Source organism: Tetrao urogallus (genome assembly GCF_951394365.1).
Source record: "Tetrao urogallus genome assembly, chromosome: 4".
Taxonomy (NCBI): Eukaryota; Metazoa; Chordata; class Aves; order Galliformes; family Phasianidae; genus Tetrao; species Tetrao urogallus.
The window spans coordinates 54,724,302-54,747,289 of NC_136817.1; the positions used below are offsets into that span (position 1 = coordinate 54,724,302).

At 38.5% G+C, this 22,988-nt stretch overlaps 1 protein-coding gene across 4 annotated transcripts in view; it reads left to right on the forward strand.

The window, feature by feature from the left end:
* KCNIP4 (potassium voltage-gated channel interacting protein 4) overlaps window positions 1-22,988 on the forward strand; it is a gene marked incomplete at both ends in the record, with an annotated part of 382,566 nt that overhangs the window by 86,193 nt on the left and 273,385 nt on the right. Inside the window, one exon of one of the 4 annotated variants that reach the window (XM_079534464.1) lies at window positions 12,204-12,291. The exons of the other annotated variants lie outside the window; for them this stretch is intronic. Within the exon in view, the coding sequence (XP_079390590.1) occupies window positions 12,204-12,291 (88 nt within the window). Of the gene's footprint in view, window positions 1-12,203; window positions 12,292-22,988 lie in introns of those variants that run through there. 4 annotated transcript variants of the gene reach the window in all.

Below are 22,988 nucleotides of genomic sequence, written 5' to 3' on the forward strand. Positions count from 1 at the left end.
TCCAAACTCAGTTTTCCACAAACATAATTCTTGTCTGTCCCCATGCTGTCCCCATGAAGTCTATAGACATACCCCTCCACTTCCTCCATCCTTACACTTAGATGATGCATATGCAAGTTCCCAAAGTACCCACAAGGAGAATAATCTGTTTATTGTGCTTGTGACCTTTGGGTTTGGATATTGTCCTAGCTGCTCCAAACAAAAATTGTTTCCTTATTTGCTGTTTACAAATTTGTCAAAGGAGACTATCAAATGACCAGTGCATTTTTGATCACTTCCAAAGGGGAAAAAAAAAAAAAAAAAAAAAAAAAAAAAAAAAAACAGCAACCCAAAATCCAACATCTGTGCGTGAGCATCAAAAAGTAAGAGACTCTATCAAGACACTTGTTATCTGTGGATAAAGTATTCTGAAACAGCTTTGAATATTACTTAGAGCAAGGTGATGAACTGGTGAGAACTGAAAAGTAGTGGGGCTGAAGAGGGGTCCAGAGAATCTGGAGAAAGTTTGCAGCTGGTTGCATAGATTGGGTGAATCAAAGACTGCCAGATGTCTCTTGGAATGGGCCTGTTTGGTTGTATTACAAAGGTAGAAAGGTGTATATGAAACTGAGCTGTCATTAACATGAAAACTGTGGAAGTGCTTTTTGTCAGAATATGGTACCTTCTCAATAACTTGTTGACACAGACTTTACCTGTAGTGACCCAAAAGAGGCTTGTTTTTTTTTTTTTTTTTTTTTTTTCCTACATCTCTTAGCAGCTCTGTGGAACAGTAAAATCAAGAGCAGGCAGAAGCATCCCAGCGGCTTTACAAAACTGGAATATTCTTTCACTTCAGTTTGGAATTAACTGTGTTGTTGAATATTTGGAATCCTTTGAGACATAATTTTGTTTTCTGGCTTCATATACTTTCCCTAAACCATGGGAATACTTGTACCATGAGACATGAAAACATGAAAGAACAAGGCTGAATATTGAAGGCATCTGTTGTTCTCAGTAGGAATAGGATCCTGAGGGAATAGGGTGATCTAAATGAGCTAATAAAAATTGGGAACTGTGGCAGATCCATGTTGAAGAGACCTGAAATAGGATTTGAACTTAGTGCTATGGGAAAAAATATCTTTGACCTGTAATATTAAATTGTTTATTGTATGAGCATTTATTTTTTACATCAGCTGTTTCTTGTAACATTTTGTTCCTAAACTTGGCTTAGGAGACTGCAGGCAATATGTCTTCACTTGTGATCTTCTGCCTACTCCTTGTGTTTGTAACAGGATGGAATTAAATTTCAGAATTTATACATCAACATTCTTCGTTATTGTGTCCTCAGTTTTGAAATGCATGTAAGACTTGATCAATAACAGCACAAGCTTGTGTTTACTGCTGTTTAGGGAAAAAGAAAAAAGAAATGGTACTTTAGCATGTATTGATTATTCTGTATCTATAGGATATATTGAATAATAAGAAATTAGAATAGCTCAGTTGGAAGGGACCCACAAATATCCTGAAGTCCAACTGCTGGACCAAATGCTAAAGCATGTTATTGAGGGCATTATCCATGTGTCTCTTGAACATTGACAGGCATGGGGCATCAACCACCTCTCTAGGAAGAGGTCTTACAACCATTCATTGGAAACAGTACCTCCTCTGTTAAGGAGTGTGCTCTTAACATGTAAGGTTTCTACAGAGAAAATCACTAAAAAGAAAAGAATGGGAGAAGGGAGAAAAGCTTGTGATTATTTAAAATGGTGAGATACAGATCTGTATCGTTGATAAAGTACTCTGGCAGCTGATCTGTGCTTTTTAACTTCTGCTGTGGACTTTCATGGGCTGAGCTAGAATTCAACTAAGCCTAACAGCAAATTGTTTTGGAGCAAGTTGTAGCAAGTGGTTTGGCTGAACAGACCCAAATAATCTCAAGACAAGATCCCCAGCAAATAAATGGGGCTTGAGACCTCCAGAACTTCAGACTGATGACTGATAAGTTTTTTTTATGGCAGATATCATAATAAAGAGTAATGTTTTTCGGTCACTGGTGCATAATGATTGCAGTGAGAATCTTAGAGAAAACAGACACTTGTGAAGCTCTATCAGGTGTCTGTTCCATCCACGCTTTCCTGGCTGACTGAAAAGATCCTTCATGCACTTTTGTTTCGAGTGTCATCCTGAAATTCTGCCACTTTGCCCTCCAATTTAGAAACCTATTACATCATATTTTCTGTTAAGTGGAATGTCAATTCCAGTCTGATATCACTGCGTGTACTCATACAGGTAAAGGAAAAAAGAAATGAAAAGAAAGTCAAGTGCTTCTTATTCTGTAATTCACTTTTTAAATGCAGCTACATAGATCCAGAATAAAACTATTTTTTCCCTTTGCGTGTCATTCTACCATTGAACTCTGCTTCCTGGATTATCCTGTGTATATAGAGAGGAAGTTAACTCATGGTCTTTTCTTTAAAGGGTTAGAGGAGGGCAGTTAATTGAAGAATCACTACCAGCTGTACTTATAACAACCTCTAAAAGAAGTAGTACAATTTTAAAAGATGAGTAGTTGCTTCACAGCTACCTTCCTGAATGAGAGGAAAATCTGGAAGCATGCATTTTAGTATTGTGGGTTTATGGAGCCTTTCAAATGACTTGAGTGACAGTAAAAGCCAAGCAATCCTGAGTCAAGGAACTTCTGGAAAATACAAACTTTGTAAAGCAGCTTAGATGACTTTTTAATCTTTGATGTTCAGCAAAAAGTTGTTTCCTTTATATAAATGAGAGGGGCTATATTACCCCAATGTGAACTTTCTGGTTAGCTTAGACTGTATGCATATATTTCTAGGCAGAGTATTTCTTTTATTTTTTTCTCCACAGAGAAGCATCCTTTACCAGACACACAGTACCAACCCCTTCAAAGATATTTCATATTTTGCAGGTTATTCATGTAATGCTGCAATTCATATGTTTACTGATAGAATTGAAGTTCACAGACCCCTCACATGTTTACAAGAATTAATAATCATGACTAGGCTTTAACAGTCTTTTCCAGCCTTAATGCAAATCAGAATAATTTTTTCACATGTAAGTACCTAAGTAAAATACAGAGTGTTCAGATAGCAGAATACCTCTCACCTTCAAAGTTGCTAGATCAACAAAATGTGTCTTTCAGGTATCTCATACTTGGCAGATCTGCAAAAGCTGTTTCTTAGTTGAGATGTTTTATAGGTTAGGGATTGAGGGGGACTGGGGGGGTGGGGGGGTGGAGGATAACTATAAGCTTGAAAATGCTTTTGCCTTCATTCTGAATATAGATTTCCAAAGAATCTAACTCTATTGGAAGAATGACCTGGCTTTATTCAGTTGCTTAATCTCTTGAGTTCTGTAGTGTTACGACTTCTGTCATCTTTTTAAAAGAAAAATCTGTGTTTTAACCATCAAAAGCCTTGTGCTGATTACAGCGCATAACACTGCTGATATCCTTCCAATCCAAGGGGAATGCCAGGAGTTTTTGCAGTTGGTTTAAGATAACAAAAGAGAATCATTAAAATTTGATCACCACTTAAATAAAGCACTGCTGGAAAAGGAAAAGCTATTGCTCTGGGCAAACCAAATTTTTTTGTTTAAATGCCAGATGGTAATAACCATGTACGAGTTTATCTGGTAAAGGGACCAGGCAAAGAGGAGTTATAAAAGAGAGCGGATTTATGGAAGTAAGTGAAGACTGGACAAGAAGGGGAAATGATTTTGAAGGTCCATTTCTAGAAGAGAAACCAGGATAGCTGGTGAAAGAAGCTTCATGAGAAAAGTCTCACTTACTGTGAAAGAACTAAGAAATTATGTAGAAACTGTTTTTCCCTAACTCAGACAGACAACTGAAGGTGTTAAAGTGTCATGAAATAAAACAAAAATTGGCTTTACTTCTTGTAGTCTGTGTATTCTCATGCTCTGTCAGAACTGCACATTCAGAGAGGACACAAAATTGTAGCTGGGAAATGAAGTTCTGCTACTGAGTGAGTCCAGAAATTAGCACTGCCTCAAACTGATGAAAGAAGGTAGAGGATGCCTTTTCAGTGAAAGGCACTGAAGGGAAAGCAGATTCTCATGGTAATAGAAAGTGCTTAGCACAGAATCTTACTATAGGCGAAAGAAGGAGCACATACTTTTATCTGTCTGCTGTATACATCTAGAGAGCCAAGACCTTATTTAAAATAAATGATATAATTAGAAAATACACACACACAAAATAAAGTTGTTATTCTAATTATAATCATATGAACTATTCTTCCTGATCTGCAATCTTGTAGTGTGTGACCTTCAGGAGTAATTTCACTTTATCGTTCTTCCTCCTTCCCCTGATAGTATCATAATCCTCCCTCAGTCTGTAGATTGTTTTGAAATAATGCTTTGTGTTATTAGTTGGTGCTCTTTTAACTATTATAAATTACTTTCGGTTTTGTATAAAACACCCTCATGATGCTCCCTACCCCCAAAGCAAATTATTTCGATATAGGGTTTTCTTACTATTTAACATAAATGTTTTCAAATGCTTTTACCTTCGAGAAAATCAAATGCTTAAAGCATTTGCTATCAGTTTACTTTGTTTTCTGTTTTTCTCCTCTTTCATCAGATAGAAAGCAATGAGTTAAGCTAGTAATATGTGACCATCCTTAATTCTCTGAATAATCAGTAATGGGGAGTCTGGTTAATGATATTATGAAATAGTGTAGGATGAAACGTGATTCCTCATTGAAAACATATTTAATTTAACCAGACTCTTTAATCAAAAGGCAAGAACTAAAACTACAAAATACCATACAGTTTTTATTGACCAAAACTGATAAGGACATCTTTGCAATTAAGATGCTTATACCTGACAAGTTACCTGTGTATTAGGGAAAAAAAATTCTCTGAAATTTCCAGTGTAGTTCCTTGGATGTGAGATAACTCTAATGGAATTTTTAACTGAAAAGCTTATCTCTTCCATTTTTAATACAGTTTCTGAAGTAGAGGTAGCTGTCCTATTCTGATGGGGGAAAGTTTGAAGTCATAATTTCTGTAACATAAAATGTGATTTCCACTTGGTAACTAACATTCTATATCCAGGCACACAGAGCAGCTCCAGTAAACTAAGGAACTTCTGCAGGGCTTAAATAAAATGAATACTCATTTATCCCTACACTGTAGAAGACTTTAAATGTTCACCATCACTTTTCTAGTATTTAAGAGCTGTTTTCTTCTACTAACATTTCCTCACGGTGAGATAAACAAGCAGTGGTATTCTGTTTCTTTCATTGCCAATACTCGAGACTGTATATGTATGTGATAGAAAAACTATTCTTCATGCTGATCTATGGAGATGAGAGAAGTGCTTTGTTGCCATTATCAGCTTTGCAGTTAACTTCCTGTTCCAGGCTTCTGAGTCGTGAATTTATTTATGGCCAACTAAAGAATTTTTCTCTTCCTTGCCTGGCCCATATATAGACTGTTATAGTTACTACTGACTTGTAACCTCATAATAGTTGTGTTGATAATAAAAACAGCTTCATTTCCTTAGGCTTAGGAGTTGAATTTATGCTAAGGCCTTTATTTGATTAGATCTCTTAGACTGTATTATTGCTAAGAGACTACAGTGATCTCATGCTAAACCTCTATGGCTTCCTGAGAATTAAGCACATGGGCCCAAGCACCTGCTGTGTCATGGGGTATTCCCAGCTAGGAATTAAAAATTTGGCCTTTCGTTAATGCCTATGGGTAACACATGAAATAAAATATCCTGGTTGCTTTGTTACCCTGCTTTTTCTTCCTTTCTTGCTTTCTTCCATCTTTAAGATTAACTTGAATTCTTTCTCTTTCTATCTCTGGTCCTTGGGTACTGATTTAAAGAAGCATTGCAGAAACAGATGAGGGGAGCTGGTCTGAAGCTGTAGGTAGTTGTAGCCATCCTTCCTGGAGAGATGGCAGCATATATGACCACAAAAGAATGTGCGGTAGGAGTCAGGAAGAGAATGAGATACTGCAGGATGTTGTAGATTTTGATGGCCTTATATATCTTGTATAGTGTGGCTGTAAGGTGGACTCTGCTGCCCCTGTAAAAGAAGCCTCTAAATTAAATGGATGCAATCTTCTCTGCTTTATATACTTGATCTCTTATGTGGTACGTTATCCAAAGAGCTTTTACTGAAGGGTACTGCAGGAATGCAGACTGCTCTCAGTACTTGCAGGACCTGCTTGGAAGGGAAAGCAGACACCACAGGCCTTGCAGCATGGTAGTTTAACTTTACTTAACAGAAACAATTTTAAAGTGTAAGGCAGTATTTTAGCATTACTCCCACCAAGGAGGTTGCAGACTGTAAGCTCTGAGAAGCTATTTGGAGTGTTGCCTTTTCCTTTTCTTTCTTCGCTTTGAGGTGTAGCTGCAATGTTATTCATCCAAACGCACCACGATCCTTGCAAAATTAAGGATGTGAAGACTTGAGCAGTTAGACTTCTAAATATTAATTTTCAGTTTAATTGGAGAATCAAACCAAATCTGCAAATTTACAACATCCATGATTGTTTTGGGCTAGCAAAAGTAATGGGGGAGGGGGAGGGGTCATGGTGGTAGTAATTCTTGCAAAGCTAGGAAAGCCCTTACCCAAGAAGATGAAATGTAAATTTGGACACTTTCAGAAAATCCTAGAGGCAAAAAGTTTCTTTTCTCATAGATGACTTGGGTAATTTATTCAAACTTCCAGCCATATGTATATTTTATATACATGTATATATGTGTGGATGTGAATTTGAGCAGTGAACTCATGAATATTTTTACTGACTGGCCCAATATGTACATATACATTTATTATGATGACAGAATTCTCATAGTTGGATCAGTGTAATGACTCTTCAGTCTTCCTAGGAACACTGCATACCTAGTATGCATAAATAAAAGATGTTCCTGATGGACTTATTTTTTTAACAGATTGATGTTGTGAGTCAAAAAGCAAAATTTTCGATTTTGTTTTGGATATAGATGTTTTACATGTGAACATACAAGTATTTAAATAACTGTGGAACCTATAAAGGATACAATTCCTATGACAGTGAAGTTAATCTGTTATGATTTTGCAGTTATCTTCCACTAAATAGAGATGCATAAAACTAGCGCATGTAAAAGGAATTGTAATAACTCTAGATTTATTTTTTTTTTTTTTTCCCATATGGGTTGAAACTGGGAATTAAGCAGTTCTTTGCAGGCAAAATTTAAACTTATTACAAACTGTGTATGTGAACTCATAATAGCAGTCCAGAGCCATAAAAAAAAAACAAAACAAAACAAAAAAAACCCCACCACAACCATGTACTTTTTGATAGTAACATTTCTTAATATTTTTATTGGAGAATTCTCAGTATTGTTTTTATGTTGGAAGATATGACCATACATGCATACACAATGTGATCTGTATAGTAAGGATAAAAAGACTTCAGTGGTCTGCGAAAAGATTATTCATAATGTTGCCCAGGCAATTTTTGTTATAGTTAGCTTTGCATACTGAAATTCAAATTATATTGAACATTAAAGACAGTACTTTAGGTTCTGCTGTAAGAATTTTATAGTGCATGAGCAGAACTCAATGTGTAACCCAAAAACGACATAATGCCGTTTTATGTTTCAGCAGGTTAAGTCCCAATCTTGTTTATTCTTCAGCAGAAATTTCTGGCTGGCTAGAGAAGGTCAGGCTGAGAAGCTGCTCCTGCTTGACACTGCAACATGCCAGAGTGATGAATATTTAATCAGGCAAGAGAGGACTGTGTGGGAGGTCGAAGCAGCTGTAGCTCCTGGTTGATTGTCTGAAGCATCATCTTAAGAATGTCCTGTGTAAAGGAGCTCTTGGGTAAGCGTCAAGGACGAGGAGTAGTGTGAAAAGAAACAGGCATTCTGAACGGGTAGCTGCTTACAAGAAAGTCAGAAATAAAAGAGGCAAATGACTAATGTGTTAAGAAAGGTTTTTGTTACACTGGTCAAAGGTTTTATGCGGGCTAAGCCACCGGGTTTTATTGAGCTCCATAGTCATAATAAAAAATTAAGTTTGAAACTATAAAATCAAGAAATATAACACTGGTGGAAGTAATTTCTTGTTTACAGGTATCAGCTGCTAGCGTGGAGCATGTGGATGATTTGTTGATATTATACAAACTGTATGGAATAGCAGTCATTCCTCTGTAGTACTGTTTTAAGCAGGGTAATAAAGCTGTTTGAGGATGTTATTCTTAGCAAACTTTGAGGAGAAGCTAAAAGCTATAGACAAATGCAGGAAGATTGTGCATTAATTTTCAGTGGCGTAGGCCAGAGTAAAGGTTTTTCTTTTATGTTGCATATTAAGAAACATTACATGCAAGTTAAGTAATTAAAGGATACAAAAAAATTTGTTCCCTATGAAGAGTGAAAATGAAGTAGTAAAAAAATAAATTTGCTGTCTTAACTAGGAATGCTGGCAAGTCCCATTGCCATATGTCCTGGGGTCTGAGGTAGATACTATCCCCACACAGAGTGAGGTCTAGTCCACATTCCATGTGGACATCAATTTGAGTATGAAGTAGATGAAGCAGAAGGATTCTTATCTGTTGTTACTATAATGTTCAGGATAGTCAGCAGCCATTTAAAACCAAGTGAATTTAGCTTTATCACCTACCACGTTGGTATTGAGCAGAGGGAGAAACGAATATCTACCTGTATCTCTCTTTTCCCATCTCACGTTCTACCATGTAGCAATCTCTGGTTTTCATTACTGTCTAAGACTGAAGACTAAATTTGGGCAAATAAGGAGCAGGAGAATTTTTTCTTACTACTTTGTCTAAAGAGGTGGCTGACATTCATACAAATGGTAAATACTGTGGAATTCTGAAGTTTCTGGTGATTTTTCTGATGATGCTGCAACTATTCTAGATGTTAGCCAACTTTAGACATGCTGGTATAAGATACTGTCAGGTACTGATACTGGTAAGATACTTGACATTGAGTCAAGAAGTAAAAGCAGAGAAGAGCAATTAAAACACATCAGGGACTGTGATTTAGGAGGACTCTTGCATTTATGATAGGCAAGAAGCAACAGAAAGGAGATCTGATGATGGTCATCTATGTGGCAGCTGTTTGCTGTGCTGCTCGAAAACATCTCACCGTTACCTTGAGCTCATCCATCTGTTTGTTCCTGCCCATCTGTTACTTCTTGCCATGTAACTGTAAATATTACCTCTGTTCTTTGAAATAAGAGGTCTGATAGAAACGTTCACTTATGGAATTCAGCCTTTACCTTACTAACATAAATTCTAGCAAGGTTTTTGTCAACAGTATGAAAACCCCATGCAGGTTTTCAGTGTTCCTGGTTGACCTTCTCTGAGGTTTAGGCATGTTAAATGATTTGTTGTCATTTTTACAAGTTTTAGACTCCATCTTTTTAGGAAACAGCACAGGCCGGCCAGTTCAGGAGGGAATTCAATGCTTTGAAGATGGATGAGTGTTGAAATATGTGCAAATGGAATGTACAATGCAAGCAGTCTCTGAGAAGCTGGTCAGTTTGTGTATTCTGTATGTATTGCTTCAACACATGCTGAAGGTTGAATCTATAAGTTGGACAGAACTGATCTTCATAGAAGCAATGTTTTACTGCTGTTTTTCTTGTGGTGATTCTTCTAGCTTTGTTTAGAAATCTTCATAGAAGTATTTGATTTTGATTAAGAATCATACAATACCAGACACTACACTTCATACAGGGTTCAGGGGTACTTTTCTATTTTGCATTTAAAATGGACTGCTGCTATAGTTTTGTCTCCTTTAAAACAAATAAATAAAAACATTTCCTCCCTGGTGATTTCATTGTGCCATGTGGCATCTGGGATGCCAATCAATTAGCCTAGGTTAATTAATTTGAAAATCCAAGAGTTTACAATGAACACGTACTTTGTCCTTCCATTTTGCTTTTCCTAAAATCTGGATGGGGGAAAAATGCTTTGTATATTTTATTCATTCTCTGTTGTATTTAAGTAATAGCTTTTAAATCCTATTTTCTAAGTACCTGATTCCAAAACTAGAAGTTCTAGGGATTGATCCAGATCCTTCTGATGTTATTAGGAATCTTCTTTTTATATATATATATGTATTTTAGATTTTAGTTCAGACCTATAGATTGTGAACCATTAGGGGAAATTGTGCCTATAAAAATAAAAGTACTTATTCCAGAGCAAAAAGTCTATTTCTGAAGACTTTAATGAGTCCTGTAAAATTTTTCAAAAGGTACCAATACATAGGAGCTGATATTTTCCAACTTTTCCTCTTTACTGCACTGGAAGGTGTTCACTGACAAAACAGCAGTCACTTTATTACACTTTTCCATTGTGACTTTCCTGACTACTCTTCCCTCATCAGCTTTTTGACTTGGATAAGCAGCTTCAGTCCAAAGATTAGTTGGCCGTTTGTGCTGAGCAGAGAAATAGGGGAGCTAGATGTGGATCCTGCTTTGTCAGAATACTGCGCTGTTAGTTAAAATCCTCTTAATGAAACTGGTCAGAAACCTTTCATGAACCCTTAGGCGGTAATTACTGTTACTGCTCAACTGAAATATGAAAGGTTTAGCAAAATGAGTCAGAAGTGATGCAGCTTTGTTTTAGGGGAGGGGGAAAAGCAAAGAACAAAACCCATGGACTTGCTGACAGTGTGTATTTAAAGTATTTAGAAAACTGATATTTCAGTTCTTCATTTTGAAGTGAGACTGCAGTTGAAATTTATATACAGCAATTAAAGATGTCAAAGGATTAAGCAGGTCAAGAACTCTGGCTGAGCACCATTTACACTGCCTCTTGTCCTCAGCAAAAGTAGAGATGTTCTTTCTTCTGTTTTCAGTATTTATCTTCACTTCTACTAGCTACTTGGGATGGAAGGTGCTCTGTTAAACTCTTCATATCAAAGTTTTTCTTCCTTTTTTTTTTTTTTTTTTCCCCTTCTAATGCCTTTTAAAGTTGATGCGATGCTAAAAGTTGCCCTGTTCTTTCTCAGGTTGTCATGCACTGGGTAAGTGTGGGGACTTAGAGCTCTGTTTCATTCTGGCTCTCTGTTAGTGGTGCAGCCTCACTGCAAGCAGAAGAAAGCAGGCTTATTATAGATAGCATACACAGAAATTATGTCATCTAGCTGCAAGTTTGACAGTGCTTTGATGTGCTCACTTTATAATGCATTTATCCTTGCTCAGTGTGTAATAAAAAAAATAAATAGCATGGAGAATTGCACTTGTGTGTGTTACACTATTATTTTTTTAAAGGCATTCACCAAAGTGTTTACATGGTCAGTGCTGTCTTTAAAATTAGATCAGACAGTGATTTTCTTCTGTTCAGCTTCTCCCTAATGGGTTCTTTGTCTTCTTTTAACTGTATTAGGCATTGCCTATTGCATCACCAGCTAATGTGATAGCCGGAGTTGCTCTGTGTTCGTGTGGTAGTCCGAGGGAAATGTGCTTTTCAGATTCTCTGACCATGGATAAAGCCTTCAGCAGAACATGTTTATTAATAGGAAGCACTTCTCTCACGCAAGGCAGAAAACAATGGGTTTATAAGGGACTACAGAAGAACGCGTGTGGCTTCCCATAGGCATTCCCGCAGCCAGCGGGCTGGGAGCGGGGGACCCGCACGGGGTTCTGCTCCTCCACACGGGGCACCCCGCACCTGACGGCGGGCATCAGGTTAACGCCGCTCGAACCCCCTCAGCTCGCCGCCTGCTTCCGTGCCCGCAGGTGGAGGCGAGGCGGTCCTCCGCTCTGACCTTGAGCAGCGCGATAGCTGTAGCGCTGGGATGTTTCCTCATCAATCCGCGGCGTGACATTGGATTATTTTAGCTTTTTCCCGCCGCTCCCTCCCCACCTGCCTGCCGATTCCCCGAGGACGCGGCCACTCCGTGCGTCTGTGCGCGGTGCCCGGGTAGGGAGGCGGCCCCGCCCCAGCCGCCCCGGGGCTGCGGCTCCACCGAGCGGCCGCGGACGGCGGCGGGGGCGGCCCCGCGGGGCAGCGCAGAGCACCCGGAGCCCTGCGGGGCTCGGCCCGGCCCGGCCGCTGCGCGAGGCGCTCCGGCGGCGGCGGGGGCTGCGAGGCGGCGAGCGGGGAGGCTGACAAGTGCCTCAGAAGTTTGCTGACGGAAACCGGTCCCTCTATCGGCAAAAGTCTCCTGGCTCTCCTCAGAGGAAACGTTGTTGCCTAAGATGAGTGGCTGTAGGAAGCGGTGTAAGCGTGAAATCATGAGGTTTGCCCAGTACCTCCTCAGGCTAATCACAGGTTCTCTTCACACAGGTAACGACCGTTTTTCTTTGTAGCTGTGCAGCATGAGAATCGCCTCAGTTTAAAATAGCGACGGTATTGCTTTGTTGTAATTCTCTTCGTCTCGTAATTAATAATAAAAACTGAATTGTGGCTGAGGACAACAAAAACAGGTATCACGCGATGTTACGAACAGTGCAGCGTTTAGACGCGCAGCGCACCGAGACGCTGCACCCGGAGCAGCGCAGGTGCCGGTGCTTCACCCGCTCACGTGCGCGCAGCGGGGCGGCTGCGTCCGCAGCTGGGCTGAGCTGAGCTGAGCTGAGCTGGGCGCCGCGCGGGCTGCTCGTCCTCGCTGCCCGGCGCTGGTTGACCGTCACTCGCTGCGTTGTCTTTCTCAGACACTTGTTCTTGCTTACCGTAACAACTGCAGTACGGTGCTATCGAGTGTCGTTGTAAAGTTTAAATAATTCTCATGCGTGCTTTTTGCCCTTTAAGAATTTTGGGGCTTAGGTGTGAGTTTAAATTGTTATTAGTTTTTCTTTGTAGCTGGATACCTTGTTCTGGATGAGGTTTGTAAGCTAAGTTGAGCAAGAAGTATGGTTTTCTTTCTAGCACTTTAGAAAATACACTTTTCTTGCAAATGACCATTTAATACGGCTTTTCCTACTGACTGTAAAATGTGACAGCTTATATCGTGTCATTCTGCATTGGTAAAACACTGCTCTGCTTCTTTCTAGACTTCAAATGTCCTTTTCTTTGGAAAACTCATCAAGCAGAACTTCAGATCCAGCCTTAGTAGATAATAACTAATGATGCTAACGTGATTAGTGAGAGCTAAATGCTATTCACTTCACTGAAAACATCTTGAAAGTTTCTGCTGTTGCTGATGGTGTTTTTCTTATATCGTATCAATCACTAATGGAATGACTTGAAAGCAAAGTTGATTCTTCACCCCTGCTTCATTGATAAATGGCAATTATCAGTATTTTGAGCTACAGTGCAATAGAAATCGTTGGCAACCAGTACTAGGGTACTTGTAACTGTTGTGAAGCTAGTATAATCTAGTTTAGCTTTTCAGTAATTCAGTAACACTGAATGTTAGATAATGTGGAATTTCTCTGTCTTCTGCGCTATTCTGAGTCTCTTGTGGTTCCTCTCTTGTGTACTGTATCAATTCAGATTTCTTTGAAGCAGTGGCTTCTTGCTCCTGTGAGTTGCTATGGAAATTAAGTAACATACGATGCAAGAAGAAATCTGTATTAGAAATAAAGGCCAAAACTCCTGTTTGTCAAAGTCACTCAAATGTTTCTTTTCCTGTCTACCAAATGATAGATGCTGCTTTTCAGAGTGATGTTTGTTTTGTGAGCTTTCTAAAGTCACAATTCAAAGCCGCCTTAAGAACTGCTGTGGATACTGGTTATCTTACTACTAAAATGTTGTTTCATTTATAATTAAGCAGCATTTTCAGTGGTAAATACTGGAAGGCTAGTAAAGTGGTGTGAAATACACTACCCTAAAGGAAATAAGCAAACGTTTGTCAACACTTGTGTATACTTTTTGTCTCTATCACAGAGTTCTTGGGAACTGAGAAAGTGTAAAAGTTTCCATCCCAGTTTTATTACAGATAACAGTTGTATCTTACTGCTCTTATTAGGATAATAGGCCTAGAGTGTTCAGATGTACCACATAAGTCCAATATGGTGTGATAGTAGCCAAATTGTGGAAGTATAGTGCTCCCCCTGTTCAGTTCTTGCATTGCCATTTACTCGTCAACCAAAATGGTTGTAATAGCAGTTAACCTACCCCCTGCAAAATCTACTGTATAATTCATTGTGTTGATAATGAGATGTTAATAAAGACGGATGAGGAAGTTTAGTTGAAAGTGTTAGAAAACTTACTTGTGTGTTGAAGATAGTGCTGTCTGAGTGTTCATTCCAAAATACAGGATTGCTTTCAGAAACTGAAGTGTGTGCTTACTGAGGCTTTCACATGCAGGCAGTCTGCTCTGCTTATGTAACTCAAGTTGCCACCTCATTACCTCATTTTTGAACTGTAGATATTTAGTAAGAAGTACAGCAGGGAATCCAATTTACCTTTCTTGTTGGTGAGGTCTGTCCCCTCACCCCTACCCCTTTCGGGTATTCATTCAACTTTATTCTTAATATTAAGTTGAATCTACACATTGTTGGAAATTCATGCTCTAAATCTGATCCATGCTTTTTTTTTTTTTCCTGTACGGGTTGGCATGATGATTATAGTCTCAACAATATTAATCAATATAAGAGCTGTTGTAATTCTTTTGTTTTTAATAAGGGTAGAGAAGGCTAGTGCAGAGGTTTGGTTTATTGCCAAGATAAGCAGTCACTATTGATGATTGGCTTTACTGTTCACATTTTGTAACCATTTATGATATTAAATAGACATTAAACATTAAATTGTAATCCCTTCTCAAGTAAGTCCAGATCCTCTTTTTTTTTTTTTTTTTTTTTAAATAAAAATAAAAAATCATTACTGTGGTTGAAAGAAAAATGTAATGAGAAGTCTTTTAAACAAAGTTTTTCATTTTCTGTAATTTCTGCAATATGTTAAACTGATGTGACTTTACAGCTTAAAGCTTAAAGCAGACTTACTCATGTACTTGAAGATAGCATGGCATTTCTCAGATGTTATACCAAGCTCTGCTCTTGGTATGTAGGCCTGCTGCCTTTGGAGGTGTGTTGGAAGTGCTTATTCTTTGAAATGTTGTCACATCAGTTGAGAATTTTTCAGTGTTCAGATGCAACTGGAGTTTGCAACAGGAGTTTGTATATTACAAATACTGAGATTTACCATCGAGAGAGAAAGAAATGGACTGTCAATTACTTTGAAGTGGAAAAAGCAATTTCAGAACAATGTCTACAAAGCTTTTCTTAACTGTTATAAAGTATGGAATATAGAGATGTTGAAGCAAAACTGTTATTGGCAAATTTTCAAAAGTATGCTCATATTAAACTTTCACTCATGTTCATATTAAATGCCTAGAGGCTAAAATTTCCACAATGGATTCAAACTCCCTGTTGTTACGAGTCTACAAAGAAAGAGAAAAATTCTGACTTTTGGTATTGTGCTCCCCCTCCAACAGTCTGAGAAAATCTCATTTTTACAGGCTTATAAAGGTGAATCTATGGATTACTTTCTGTTCTATAATTTATGTAACCTATAGATATAGGTTATATATATTATAGAATATAATATATGTAAGATTATAGAATATAATCTATATAACCTTCTTTAATCTATAAAACCTATAGATTGATGTTGGTTCTCTCCACTTCTTAATCATACAGCCATGGCATGTAAACATCACAGGGCCAGTATAGATAGTGACGAGGAGTTTGTCTTTGCTACTAATTAGGGAAATCATTGAGGGGAGAGTAGATCTGAAGTGGGTTTGAACTCCACTCCATTTAGTCATTCAATAAAGACATCTGTATCATCATCACATCACTTTTTGACATTTATCTTCAACAAAGAACGTGTAAGAATAGGTACCAGTCACAGAGATCATGAATGCTTTCATAGAATCATAGAATGGGCTGGGTTGAAAAGGACCACAGTGATCATCTTGTTTCAACCCCCTGCTATATGCAGGGTCACCAACCAGCAGACCAGGCTGCCCAGAGCCACATCCAGCCTGGCCTTGAATGCCTCCAGGGATGGGGCATCCATAGCCTCCTTGGGCAACCTGTTCCACTGTGTCACCACCCTCTGAGTGAAAAACTTCCTCCTAATATCTACCTAAACCTCCCCTGTCTCGGTGATCTCATGGTCACTGGGGTTATCTACTTCAGAGCTATCCCTACCAGAACCGCAGTTTGATTTGTACCATGTTTGTGTTATGTGTGAGGAAAAGGTCAAATTTGACCTTTTCTCCCCCATAACTAGCAATAAGACTAGAGTGAATGGCCTTGAGTTGCACCAGGGGAGGTTTGGGTTGGATATTCGGAAAAAGTTCTTCTCCGAAAGGGTAATCAGGCACTGGGAAGGGTCGCCCAGGGAAGTGGTTGAATGACTGTTGCTGGAGGTGTTCAAGAAACATGAGGTGTTGTACAGAGGAACATGGTTTAGTGGGAGATATGAGTGATATGTGGACGGTTGGACTAGATGATCTTGGAGGCCTTTCTCAATGTTGGTGAATTTATGATTCTGTGATATCCTCAAGTAAATTCTGGGGGAGTACTGAGACTGAATGCTCCACTGGACAGGTTTCTTTAATGTTCCCTTCCTACCCCACTCTGCAACAACAAATTAATAAGGCAATCTTTAGATTTCATTCTAGATTCCAGCATGATGTCAATTTCACGATTTTAAAACATTGTTTCTGCTTAGCCTTCAGTTTTAGGTATATGTGCAGATGTGTTAATGGAATTATTCTCAAGAGTTGAGGTAATGCACTAGGATTTTAACTCTTAGAGTAAATTTTAGCGGAAGATGGGATTTGAGTTCTGTGTCCTGAATATAAAACTTGCAGAATATATCAGGGTTGTCCCATAATCAACTTTTTATAAATTGAGCTGTAAGTTAAAAATGAATGCTTTAAAAATCTGAAGGTTAATGGAAGTACTTTATAGGTGTGTAATAGATCTGTTAGTGACAGTAGCTGGATGCTCCAGAACAACTTTCCCTTTACAGCTAGGAGGTTATGTAAAATGAGAATGAGGAGAATATTTATCTCTTAGTTCTCCTATTTAATTTATTTAATTATGTTGTCTTTCCCTTTTTTTCTTTTTAAAGTACAAAAACTTTTTAAAGTTTTTTTTTGTAAAGTACAAAACTTAAAAACTTCAATCTGTGAATGGGGTCATCTTAAATATGACAAATGAAATTATTTCAGCAACAGATTAAATTACTTTCCAATTCTCAGCAAAAATTACAGATGGAAAAAGTATTATACTTTTTATGTAGAGGAGTTTCTCCTTTTAATAGAACTGATCCCTAACCAAATTCAGTTTACCTTTATGGAGTAGATTCTCTTTTGTAGCTTCATGAATGAGTTTAAAAGGATGTAGAAAATGGCTGTCAGATTGCTGCTAAGATGGTCTGTGCAGATGTTGATGCAGAATTACAGTGAGAGAAATATTCCTGCATTATTAATGTTAACTCTGTTAATTTTAATAGTAGAGTTTTTCCTCCATGGGGTTTTGGTGGTTAATTTTTGTTTTTGGTAAAATAAAAACAAAAAAACACAGTTTAGCCAAAAGTGTGGAGTTAAATCATCAGTTAACTGTAACAGTTAATATGACCAGTGGTAAGACACATTGCGCCTTGTTTCCTATCTGAGAGAAATATGAGTTCATAAAATAATATTTGTGCTGATGATTTCTTTTTAGCTATTGCCAACTGTTTAAAACAAATAAGTCACCAACAGCAATGTAAAAACATCCTAAACAGCAGAGCCTGTACTCTTCACTTCTAATACATACTGCTCAAGTTCACAGGAACTTGAAGATTCTGGCAAACAAGTAGTGGAGGATAAAACTCAGAGGGCTTAGATGATTACAGTCCATGGACATCTGCCTGACTCCAGCTGAAGCTGAGCTTCAACTTTGCTCTGCTCTGGGTTTCAGCCAGGTCTGTGCAGGTACATGGCTGCAGCTTCACACCCTTATGCTGTGCTGTGGGCTGGCTGCAAGGTGCCAAGCATGATTAATGAGCTGAGAAAGCACTTTTAGGGCAGCAGGGTCTGGCAGAGAGTTTGGCTGAACTTGGAGGATTAGAAGACCTCTGTGCTTCTGAGCTTGAAAATGAGAAGGTGCTTTGTGTCTTGAGCAAGTAGAGCAATGGTTTTGCTGAGGTGCTTGGTGTGACAGCATGGCCCTTTATCATCTATCCCTCAAATCTATTTCCTTTAAAAACATTAGGAATTACGATTCTAAAGAAAGGATATGTATATATATATTTAATGCTTCATGACTGACACACTTGACACATTTCTACTGAAAGTGATTTGGTGAACTGAAAAGAATTACCAAATGAAGCATGGGGTTTTTTGTTTGTTTGTTTGTTTGTTTTCCCTGTTTCTACCACCATCCTTGGATTGATGGCTTTGGCCTTTGAAAATTTCAGGTAAACTTTACAAGGATGAGAACTGAAGTAAAAAAAACAACAAGCTAAGAAAACAGAAGAGAAAATGTGAAGCATTTAGTGAACGGATTTTGTAATGGAAGAAAGGTTCAGTAAAAAGGAAAAAGTACAAATAGTAGTTATTAATATTCTGGTTCAGTTCTGATTTCATGCTTAATTGCATTGATCATGTAACTTTCGGAAAGACCCTCCCTGACTTTGCACTCACTGAGATTTATTAGCTTAGTGAACAGCAAAATAAATGAATGAGGAGCTACACTTGCTTGTTATGGCCACCTCTGCATTACAGGAATAATTTTCTGGAAGTGAAAATTTAGAAGGAATTATGGATAAAGTGCAGCTATTCATGAGAAAGCATAAAAGGGAATACAATTTCTAGTAGCCTTTACAAAAGCAATAGCTGTGAAAAATTGCTACTGTTACTGCATGTGAATGTACAGAGTAAAGAAGGGGAAATAAGTCATCATCTTTCCACAAGCACAGTGGTCCTTAAAAAGAATTGAGCAATTGCATCTTGCTCAGCTGTGCTGTGGTATGTATGTTGAAATGCTTTGGTTGGAGAAAGGCTTACAAGCAGTGGTTGTCTATGGCCTAATAATCTACAGGGCAATACAGTTAAGTCATTAAAAGAGTTTTTAAAAGGCAAGCTTTTCATCTCTTTATTAAAATCTCTGCCTTTTTGGTAAGCCATTTGCCTTCTGAGGCACCAGTAGTGGATTCTCACAAATCGGAAGAGCTAAGACCTGTTATTTTGATTATGGCCCTGTTTCCCATGCAAGAAGGACATTTTGTAGTGAGCCCCTCACTACATGAAGGACACTGAGGTGCTGAACTTGTCCAAAGAAGGACAGGAAGCTGGTGAAAGGTCTGGAGTACAAGTCTTAATAGGAACAGCTGAGGGAACTGGGGTTGTTTAGTTTAGAGAAAGAGGAGTCTCAAGGGAGGCCTAATCATTCTCTACAGCTCCCTAAAAGAAGGTGGTGGTGAGATAGGGACTGGCCTCTTCTCTCAGGTAACAGTGACAGTATGAGAGGTAGTGGCTTCAGATTGTGCCGGATTCAGATTGGGTGTTAGGAAAAATTTCTTCCAGAAAGAGTGGTGAGGTTTTGGAACAGGCTGCCCAGAGGTGGTGGAGTCTCCATTGCTGGAGGTGTTTCAGAAAACGGTAGGTGTGGCATTGAGTGACATGGTCTGGAGTGGTCACAGGCATGGGTTGATGATTGTAGCAGACGTTCCTGGTGATCTTTCTGACCTTAATGACTCTATGATTCTATGAACTTTGCACTTCCTAGCACTTTCTCTGGATGTCTGTGCACCATCTCTAAGGCATTCCTGGAATTAGCTAAGAGGTGCTTTTATTGGTCTTCTTAAATCTGCACCTCCTAAGCACAAAAGATGGCAAAAAACCAGATGTTTAGAAATTAGAATGAAGCAGTGTTGCATTTGTTGTCAACTTTCATCTGGATGTTAGTGCTGTTGCTATTGCATTAGATGTGTTTAAGGGTGCTTGTAGATGTTTGGTTAATTTTTTGTTTTTTATTTCTAATTTTTAAGTTCAGATACTGGACTTGCCACGGTGGATCAAGGTAATTCAACACATGTACAATCAGAGTAGATGAACATCTCTGTCTTTCAGCCCGCTATACGGTGCTCAGGAAGAGCTGTGCACTATTCTTGGGCCTCTTTGTTTCTCAAACCTTGCAATGAAGATGCATGCAACAAGACAGTGACAAAGGACTTCTTGTTGGCCAGAGCAGCCTGCTTTTTTGCGAAAACAGCAGGAGCTGTGGGTGTTCTTTTTCAGATCTTTCCAAAATCCTTTCCAAGCTGACCTATGCTGAGCATTTTCTGCCCTTTTCCAGGCAGGAGACATACTATTCTCATCCCAGTTCCCCAATCACATGATTTCAGGAGGTGATTTTTAGTGCTGCGACTGCAAAGCTGTCTCTGCTTGAGGGTGAACTTGATTAAGTGGATGAAAGAGGCTTATCACACCAGGGTCTTAATTGAGCTCTCCTCTTGCTCTTGCAGCAGAGTGGTCACTGGGCTGTTCCCTTTGGGGACATGTTGTGCTGAGTTTGGAGCCCAGCGTGGCACATTAGAGGGCTTTTGCTGAAGAAGGGCTCTAGCCCTCAGAAGTAGGCTACTGAGTGAATAACACCAGGAGAACCCTCTTCTCTCCATTTATTTAAGGATTCTTGCTAAAAAGCAGCAATGGGCAGAAAAGACAGTGCAGTCTATTCTGTGGATTTTTTTTCCCTAGCACTTCAAACGGTTTTGAATAGGAAAAATATTTTTTACCCAGTGCTATTTAAGAAGAATGTATCTTAAGTCTATGTTATATAAGCTCCCTAAAAATCAGTTCTGTATATCTTTTCACTTCTGTTGTTCACTGATGTAAGTGAATATCTTCTAAGGAAAAATTTTCTAATAGCGATGAATCAGTGTACATCCACTGTAATAAAGTTTTGTTTCTCTCTTGTAACTCTGAAAGAAAATTTTATTATTTCTTTTAATAAATAGTACAGGGTAGACTCTTGAGCAGGTAATTTACAGCTCTGTTTGTTATGCGTAAATCCATAAAAAAAAACCAGTGTTGCTTAGTTCCTGCAGAGTGTAATGAAGGAAACAGTAAGGAAACTTTGCTGTGAGTTCTTAGCATCATTTCTCTAGTGACGTTTAACCTTTTCTTTGTCAATTCTAATGTAGGTACAGAATTTCTGCCATCTTCATTTCTCTGAGTTCATAGGGTGACGTTCTGAAACGTATTGCTGAACTATAATAAGAGGACTTTGTGTTAAAATCCAGCATTGGCTGGGTTCATTGATCCATTTATCAGAGATGGAGTAGCAGTTGTAGGCAACTTTTGGGCAAATCTATGAAGAGGGAATGAACGATGCTTTGAAAGCTTTATTGGAGGCTCCTTTGTTGCTATGGGGCTTACGGGGGGCCTTAGCAAGCAGGGAAAACGAATTACTGTTTTGAATGTAGATTAATAATGTTTCCTTACCATCTGTTGAAAATATGCATAAAGTAAGAAATGTAGTATATTTAATTAAAAATATTTAGAATATTGAAGTAAACATAAATGATGTGAAAGAGCTGACATGAAAAAGATGTTCCTCTTTTTATGTGAATCTAAATAAAGTTATTGTAGAGAGAGCTTGTAACATGAAGATGCCACAAGAAGGTTGAAATATCATCATTCCTGGGGAAATAAATTGCTATTATCATCACTATTAGAAGATTTTTCCTTAGAAGATAATAACTTATTTCAGTGAACATCAGAAGGGAAAAGATATACGGAACTATTTTTTAGGAGGCTTATATAACATAGACTTAAGATATATTCTTCACATATTTCTAAATGCTATTTTTTTGGTGTTGCTGAAAGTTTTTCTTCTGACACAAAATCAGTACCGTTCATCCACAAGATCAGGGTTTCCTTTTTTTCTGAAAAATAATTCTGGGTTTAAGGTCTGCATCTGTGCCTCTTGTAGGTGCAGAGGCAGTCTGAACCTCTAGGGTCTCTGTTACTTTTTTTATATGCTGTTTATATGGCACTGTATATATTATCACTTAGAAAATTCTGATTTACAGGAGTGAAATCTTTGTCACAGGATGCACAGCATACAGTGACAGAACCCTCCTCACAGCATCAATCAAAATTTCATCTGAAGTTCCCAGAATCACAGAATTGCAGGGGTTGGAAGGGACCTCGAGATCAAAGTCTAACCTCCCTGCTAAAGCAGGTACTCAGCATTAGGCCACGCAGGTAGGCATCCAGACAGGTCTTGAGTATCTCCATAGAAGGTGACTCCACAACCTCACTGGGCAACTTGTTCTAGTCCTCCATCACCCTTACCATAAAGAAGTTCTTCCATATGTTTGTATGTAACTTCCTCTGTTCAAGTTTTAGGCCATTGCTCCTTGTCCTGTTGCTGTGCACCACCAAGAAGAGCCTGGCCTCATCCATTTGCCTCCCACCTCCCTTTAGGTATTTCTGAATATTAATCAGATCCCCTCTCAGTTGTCTTTTCCCCAGGGTAAACAGACCCAGGCTACTCAGCCTTTTGCTATTGGTACTTTATGCTTTCTGAGTTTCCTGATTATTTTGGATAACTTTGGTAGTGCAGTCTTGTCGTTAAAGAGAAGTCATTTCTGTGGGAGAGTATGGTGGATGCAGTAATGTAATGAGGTTGGTGTTTAAGTAAGTTTCACGTTTTTAATTGGCTGAGACGCTTTACAATGTGAGACTGAGAGGGGGAAAAAAAAAAACCTTATTAAAAATACTTTTTTTTAAATGAAGTCCTCTTGGCAAATACGTCAGTTAAATTTTGCATGAGTTCTCATCACAATTTTACTAAGGTTTTTGGTTTATCATGTACCTGGCTTCTGTGAACACCTTTTTAATATTATACTGAAGAAGTAAGATCTACAAGCACTTGGTTTAGAAGCAGGCTATACTGTAAAAAGCATTCCGAGGGAAAAAAGGAAGATGTATGGAAGTTATTAGCAGTTAGCTTTAAAAAAAGTGCTGGAAAATGCTGAGAAAGCCATAGCTTAGTGCATTTCTGCTACACTGTGTTTCATGCTGGAGCAGA